The sequence below is a fragment of the Temnothorax longispinosus genome, chromosome 7 (assembly GCF_030848805.1).
Source record: "Temnothorax longispinosus isolate EJ_2023e chromosome 7, Tlon_JGU_v1, whole genome shotgun sequence".
Lineage (NCBI taxonomy): Eukaryota > Metazoa > Arthropoda > Insecta > Hymenoptera > Formicidae > Temnothorax > Temnothorax longispinosus.
In genome coordinates, this window is record NC_092364.1 from 5,113,822 (window position 1) to 5,122,044 (window position 8,223).

At 33.1% G+C, this 8,223-nt stretch overlaps 1 protein-coding gene across 1 annotated transcript; it reads right to left on the reverse strand.

Moving 5' to 3' along the window:
• Window positions 1-270: 270 nt before the first annotated feature.
• Window positions 271-4,377, reverse strand: LOC139816315 (uncharacterized). The gene is made up of 4 exons (XM_071783729.1): window positions 4,372-4,377; window positions 3,966-4,018; window positions 2,885-3,489; window positions 271-356 (listed from the first exon to the last, which is right to left on the reverse strand). The coding sequence occupies exons 1-4, from the start codon at window positions 4,375-4,377 to the stop codon at window positions 271-273; spliced, it is 750 nt and encodes a 249-aa protein (XP_071639830.1).
• Window positions 4,378-8,223: the final 3,846 nt, after the last annotated feature.

An 8,223-nucleotide genomic window follows, 5' to 3' on the forward strand; every position in this document is an offset into this window, starting at 1 on the left:
AGGCCACGGTGGAATCTGCAGTCGCGATGAACAACCTGGCGGTCATCGTAGATCTTCTGGGTATTCTCACATTAAAACCAGCGATGTGGAACTTGGACCTGTGCAATTCCTTATTGGGTCCCATCAGCGATCTCTTTCAGAGTAAATATGAGATGTATATAACTGTAGCTTGCGCGGCATTGAGACTTATTCTTCGTAATTTCGCCCCAGTGATAAAATCCAGTGATAAAGATAATGATTGCTAGCGTGTTTACTTTATTAATTCAGATATTAATTCGGCATCTTATTTCGGAATTTTCGGAATTTGCTTAGCTTGTCTTCGGTAATCTTAGCACCGTTCCAGTCACATGTCCAGTCTAAAATTATCAAATTACTTTACTATTACTTCAGACATAAAAAATATGTATTAAATTTTTTTTGTAATTCTTTCTGATGTATGTAATTACCCTTTATATAATTTAGACCCCTTATAATTAGTATCCCTTACAATTGCGTTATATATTTACAATACTTACAATTTGATCATATAGCTTGAAACAAGAAATTAATTTCTAAGTATTATAAAAATATAAAATTAGAGCTATACTGTCGAAGAATATTAATTATACTTATATTAATTATACTTATATTAATTATACTTATATTAATATACTTATATTAATTATACTTTCGTTTAAACGTTGCTAATACATTATTGAATGTATCTTATATTTATCACTAGTCTTATTTATTTATGCGCCTCATTAATTTCCCTTCTTTGTCATATATTTGCGATGTATGAAAGAGATATGATTATATTTTTGTTTAATTACGGCCTCGAGACGATGTCTTGACGCTTAATTTTAACAATAATTGACATTGATTTGACTATGCCTGCGTACGTTTATTCTCTATAATACACGTAACGTGTATTATAGATTTTATTTTTCCAATAGCTTCCAATGTGAATAAACAAACGCAGGCTATAAGTACTTCTCAAATACTGATTTTCAGCATCAATCATTATTAGTACGCGATTATTCGAGCCTTTTACATCTATATCGCAGCCACGAGGTGAGGATACCCAGGTAGCAGAGTGACGTCAAATGACGACGTTTTTAAACGTCATCTTGCTACCTGGGAGATTAATATCTACAAAATGTTAGAGTCTAAGAAGGGTTCTCGATGACCTCTGAGAATAGGTTCTACAGAGGGTGCAGGAAGGCTTACGGAAATAGAGTGTACGGAGGCTCCATCGAGATTTTGGCAAAAACGTGCTGAGAGTCTAGGGAGGAAATTTCGAGGTTTTATCCAGCTATGCGACGTCGAATCTGCTAATTGTAGGGAGAGTGAACGGAGTCTCCAGACTCCGCGTAACCTCCGTAGACAGCGTTAAAGGGGGATTCTAGTGTAACCGGCCAAAAAATAAGCGATTTTTAAGAATTTTTTTCTAGAAAACTATTAATGATAGCCAAATAAAACTTTTTGGAATAAAAAGAGGCATTCTTAAGGTATCAAAAAATTTTAGTTATTTTTAATTAGCTTTATTTAATTTTAATATATAATAAATAATCTGGACCCCTCTCTACGATTTTCCGTCTATTGGCGGGCGTTGTAACGTTCCTCCCGGTTATCTGAAAGCAAAAAACGAAATATTTTCTTAAAGTTAGATATTTTCCGCTGGTACTATACCTCCCTAACAAAGAAAAAATAATAAATTAAAAAAGTTATAGCGTTTTAAAAAAAAATTTTATTTTTTGACATAAATTTGATCATATATTGATCAAAAAATGTTGTAAATAAATGCAATAAAAATAAAATAATAGGTATAGTACCTAGAGAAATTTATAACGAATTGAACAAAACTTTTGACCGAAGTTGATCGGTTTATTGTTTTCAAGTTATCACGCCCGCCAACTTAAAAAACATGGTTTCGAGAAAAACGCGTTAACCCTCAGAGTACGGACTGGGTTAGCGTAACCCGAGCAAATTTTGAAAGTAGCGCCATTTCAAAGGAAGTGAATGGTAGGGGTCCGTACCGGGGGGGGGGGGAATCTTTGAGGTAGCTACTATGTGAGCGCCAAGGGGCAGCGTCAGTCCACGTCAGTCTACGCTTGGTGCTCAAGTTATACGATTTTGAAAATTGAACTCGGGTAGTCTACACCCAGTCCGTACGGAACGTTACAAAATCCGTGTTTTTCAAAAAGAAAATTTGTGTTTTTCGAGTATTTGCTGCAGTAGAGTATTCTGGTATGTATAATTTACTATTTTTAATATACTTTTGTGCATTCTAATCTCAAAATGATGCTCTGTAGCATACCAGCATAACCCAGCAAATTTTATTTAATAATCAATTTTTGTTATTTATATATATTATACTAATCAACAACATCCAAAAGAACTATTTTTACTTTAAGATATTTTTTTTGCGTTATTACGATAAATCAAGCAAGTAACGTTATATCGTTATCGCAAAAAAAAACGGGTATTTTCATAGTTCAAAAAAATATACTTTTTGGGATGGATCAAAAAACGAATTCAGTCATTTCAAAGAACAACTTTTTAGCTTTCAAACGCGACTTATAAAATGTCGATATCTTTTTTTTCATAAAGTTATGCAATTTAAAAGAAAAAATGAATTTTTATGAAAATTTTTTGAGATTTGTTTACATTTTCAAATGTATCTTTGTTTAAACAAATAATGTAATAAATCTATCAACGCCATTGTATTTTTGAGAAAATTTTTGATCCAAAAAAAAAATTCGTTTTAATTGACAAATTACAGCCCGATATACAGTCAATCAAAGTCGCCGAGTTAGGCTAACCCATGTCCGTACGAAACGTAACTTTTTTATAGTCCGTACCCTGAGGGTTAAAGTTTTAGATAAAATTTCACAATACTTACCGCTGAAAAATCGACTTGAACGTTTATTCTGCGATGCTATTCCGGCCCCATACATTAAACCTTCTTCTTCTTCGAAAAAGTCTTGCAGTACTGTTTTCTCCATTCTTCTGGCTGTACGAGCCTCTTTAGTGATTTCTAAACTATGACGGTGTGTACTAAATAGTCGTTTCTCATTATGAGATTCGGCAAATGTCTTGCTCTGTTGTCCAATAACAATGCCCATTATTTCCATAATTTTTAATATTGGAAAATAACCTTCATTAAATATTGCGGTAGCCAGATAAGCAGCAATTTCAATAGTCTTCGAGTGGAGATGTTTCGGAACTAGACGCCAAATGCATGCGTTGAAACTTTCGTTACAATTTTGAGTGTATCCACCTAAACATCTTTCTAATAAATCATCTCCGGACAGATCTTTATAAATTGGCAACAGATGATGTTGAACATTTTTATAAAAAGCAGGCCGATGCTCAAACTTGTCAAGTTTTCCAGTCGCTTCTGCAACTCGCCACTTACACAAGCTTTCATCTCCCGGTGGACAATATTCATGTTGTGGATTTTCTTCAGTCGAACACATATGATAATAAGTAGCCATTATGGGCTTTCTTCATGGCACTTACGAAATCTGAATGCCTTCTTATCGCCAATCCATAGTATTTTGTTAATTTTTTTATAAGTGCGTCTGTCAATTTTTCTTTTCCTCCAAGTTTCGCTACTTTTTTAATATTTCTCAATCGAGTACCCATTCGTTTTTCTACGTGTCCGACACATTCACTTTTTTTAATATTATATTTTCGCCATAAGGTTGTAAATCCAGAAGTGCTTTAAAAGTTTTCGAATTACCATCACCGACGTAATTAGTATATTTTACACCAAATTCTTCTTCAGATCTTAAGGAGTAACGCCACTCTAGAGTCCCAAAAAAAGCCAATTTTTGATAATTTTTTTCAGAAATACAATAATCATAAATGAAAATCGGTTTAATTCTACTATTTATTATCTATATATTAAAGTATAAAAAAATTTTTTATTAATTATTTATTGACAAAATGGCGGCGCCGGAGCCATTGATCCAAAGTGCCTTTTTGCGGAAGGCGCCCAACGGGCGGAATCGAAGCTCCTATAATTTCTGAGCTGGAACAAAAATTCAAAGATTTTTGAAAAATATATAAGTTTTTCTATGAAAGTACGTGTGGGAATTGCGAAATATCATTTTTTGTAAGAATGGTGCATGTTGAAAAAAAGGGTTTCATTTTTCGCTAAAAAATTTCGCACAAAATTGTTTATAAAAAAAGTTTTGTTCAACTTATCGCAAAATCCACATGTACTTCTAAAGATAATGTTATTGTAAAGTTTCACTCAAAATTTTAAGTCAATCGAATAAAAGGTGTTCGCGTTCTGATTCCGCCTGATTTAAAAAAAGCGATTTCGAGAAAAACGCGTTTAAAGTTTCAGTTACCATTCACAGATGTAAAATTTTGATATACCTTCATTCTGCTATGCCTGGAGCGTACATTTGGCCTTCCAAATTAACATTCTCCTCCTCTGCTACTTTTCTAATTGCTTTTAAAGCCTGTCGAGCTTCTCTTGCGGCCTCAGTCAGAGATTGCTCGGAAAAGTTGATACGGCGCGCGTCAGTTTCGTTGCAGTAATTGTAGCAATTCGGCCCAATTGTAATGCATAATACTTGCATAATATGTATTACACTAATTAAACCGTCATTAAATTCACATACAGCAATCTCTGCTGCTGTATCCACAATAGTTTTACCGCTGGATACGGTTTTTGGAGCTATCGCCCAGACCTTACAGTTGAAAGACTCGTTATTTTGAGTAAAACCACCGAGGCAGCAAGTGAGAAAGTCGTTGCTACTTAGCTTCTCGTAAATTGGCTTTATTGCATTATAAACTTGCATTATAAACTTCTTCTGGAATAGCTGGTTTATGCTTGTACTCGGCCAATGTTTCGGTGGCTTCGCCCAGGAGTCGTTTTTCTTCAAACGACTTTATTTGTGTTTCAATATTCTTAATAAAAAAAAAATCCTTTATCAAGCAATGGCTTATCAGACAATTGCAAGGAATCCTTTATATTCATTTTTATTCAAATTTTATTATATTTCAAAAATAATCCTTCGACAGTAATAAAATAATATAAAATATTTATTCGTTGCGGCCTGACTGGCAATAATTGAATACTTATAACGACGTTTCGACCTCTATTTTGGGTCCTTATCAAGTTAATGCTGGAACATTATCGTAAGGTAAATGACATGACACAATTTATCAGTCGTTCGTCGGGCGCCACACGTGACGGTCCATACCTCACGAAGTTTACATTCTGTTTCTCAACCGCTCTGTTAAAGTTTAACGATAACTTGTAATTTTTTAACGTTTGACGCTCATTGATCCATGTAAGTTGAATCTATAATTTGCATTGTATCCACTTTAAATGTATTACCGGCAATTTACGTAATGATAATGTTCCACCATTAACTTGATAAGGACCCAAAATAGAGGTCAAAACGTCAAGTATTCAATTACTAGCTGGTTACCCGGGCTTCGCCCAGGAGTCGTTTTTCTTCAAACGACTTCATTTGTATTTCAATATCCTTAATCGAAAAAAATTCCTTTATCAGGCAATAGCTTATCAAGCAAAAATATTTATTGACTGGATGTTTTGCATGTTAAAATCAGTATTAATTCTTAAAGTATAGGTCGTACACATATAGTATGTATAATGAAAGTTGAAGAGAATAAAATTTTGAACATGTTGATGTATGCATGAATCCATTTTAGTAAAGATAGCTTGAAGTTAAGAGCAAAAAACATGAAAAAATGTCATTTTTGGGTGCATTTTAGAAAATAACTTTTTCTGATTGGTTGGAGGCAGTAATGTTATGTATTTTTCTTGAAGATATTTTAATTATCTTTAAAATGAGACGTTGTAGACCTTTTTTCATTGAAACGTTGATGAGTTACAGGCGTTTAAATATTGAAGAAAAAAATCAATTTTTGTTAAATTAACATTTTAGTCCAAAAATATATGGATAATAATTTTTCAAAAATTTATTTTACTTTGTTTTCATTACTACATATATATATGAACGTGCTGGAGTAGTATAAATCCTTCACAAAGTATGTTTTATTTAAAAAAGAAAAAGTTTGTGAATATTGCTGTATTATTGATAAATTGTGGAAAAATTGCATTATCATTCGTTTTTTTGTAAATATCTTCGTTTCTATTAACTTTACGAAAAAACTTTAACAGACCGAAATTAAAAAGCTGACAAAATTTCCTATAAAATAGAGTTTATGGCATGTAATTTTGAATGCATCGTGATGGGAAACTGGCGTTTCAAAAGACAGGTAAGTTTACGTATGTAGCAGATCATCACTATGAGTCGCCTGAAATGATGAAAAAACGTGTCCTTAACAATTTTTCTGTACTTATTGAAGTGTCAGAAGTTATTCTTGAGGTCTTTCTGAATCGTTTAGTACTAGGCTGATATTTTTAGGACCGATAGTACTGTATGTAGGTACTAAAGATTGAGAAGGGTCCGAAGCCGGTATGCGGCGCGCGGTGCGCAGTCGTGCAAGGCAGTTTACAGAGTGTACAGAGTCAGTTTACGGAGTCATTTTACAGTTTACACAGTCATTTTACTGGGCTACGAATTGAAGTAACCGTGAGTTGACATTATAATATGTGAAACCAGCAACTTATCCTACATAAAAAAATAAATTGTTATCGAAAAACAATACACATCGTGGCAATTAAACTTATCCTCAAAAAATTAATAAAATTTTTGAACCGGTTTTAACTCGATTTAAATCGATAAATCGGTAAATTAATTTAAAAGCATTCCCCGAAAATTCTACCCTTTTTTCATATACAATTCTTTAAGATTCGGTCAATTATTTCCCGAATAATTAGAAAAATTTTGGATACCGGTTTCCAAAAAGATCGGTAACAAAAAACTATACACTCTATAACACTCCCCGGAAAATTCTACCCCAGTTTTATATACTTTTGGTAAAAATTCGGTCGAATAGTTTAAGAGTGTATAAAGAACAGGCATACAGACATTCTATTTTATATATATAGATATAGAATATATAGATTATATACACATACATTTTATATCGGATAATAAACATGCAGATTTGTGGTTGTCAATGAAAAAAATAGATTCAAGAATAAACGTATAACCTAATAGCCCACACGCAGCACAGGAAGAATCTGAAAACGATCTGAGATTATCGCAAAAGTATATTGCAACAATCGCATTACGTACTGCGATTGACGATGTACTTTCTACGAACATTCGAATGTCCGGGGTAACTTCGTCCATAGAATTTCGCCGCGAATGTCTATAGCTTGAGGGCAGTTTCAGGAAATGATGAAAACGGAAAGGTTTCAGTCGAACCTTGAGAAGAAGTACGAGTTCTTCGTTCTCATGCTCGAATACATTTAGGATAATGTGCAGTTTAATTCTATGATCTACGCTGCTGAAATTAGTCTTTTCCCTTATTCTTATTCAAAGTTCATTAAAAATAAAGTATTAAATAAATGATTTTTATTAAAATATTCAGTGTCGCGTCGCTAAATCATCAATTTCATATATGGTTTCAATAAAATTAAAATTTAAATTGAATATATTAGCTAATTAAATTTTTATTAAGCCAAATTAAATACAAATATTTTGATGATGAAATAATACTACAAGAAGTACGTATATATACTTTGTATACTACGTAACATATGTACGATTAAGAATATACGTGTATACATATGTTCGAGATAAGGGCGGCAGTGTGGTCTACTGCTAGAGCGCCAGACTCGTAATCTGAGAAACCAGATTCGAGTCCACTAGAGCCATGAAGCATGGAATGTTTTTCCGATAGCTGCGCCCCTCCGTGCAAGATAGGCTCTTGTGCGGAGAAAACTGGGCTCCGTCTTTCGGAAAGAAACATTAAGCCGTTGGTCCAAAGGATTAAAGTGAGAGGAGAAGGATAGTATTGGTAGTAGATTGCGAACCCTGCGGGGATATACAATAAATTACGAATTTTTTTACATATGTTCGAGATTTTTAATCAAAATGTATATCGGTATTTCTTCTTATATTCTTAATTAAGTTTTATATATAGAACAAATATAAGCCATATATTAATGCAGTTATTCAGCATTAGTTTAAATTAAATAAAATTTAAATGGAGATTTTATTATGGTCCATATAAAGTTCACATTTAACTTTTTTTCGCGGGACATATCTTATACACCCTCAGATTCGTATACGGGCCGATCGTTCATGTGCTTTTCAAACGAACGAACGTCTACAATAA

Bases quoted from the DNA above. Each gene is read 5' to 3' on its own strand.
- LOC139816315 (XM_071783729.1), bottom strand. The intron at 3,490-3,965 runs GCACTTTGGATC...AGTGCCATGAAG, and splicing joins TGGGCGCCTTCCGCAAAAAG to AAAGCCCATAATGGCTACTT. The intron at 357-2,884 runs GTAAGTATTGTG...TGATAATTTTAG, and splicing joins TTCAAGTCGATTTTTCAGCG to ACTGGACATGTGACTGGAAC.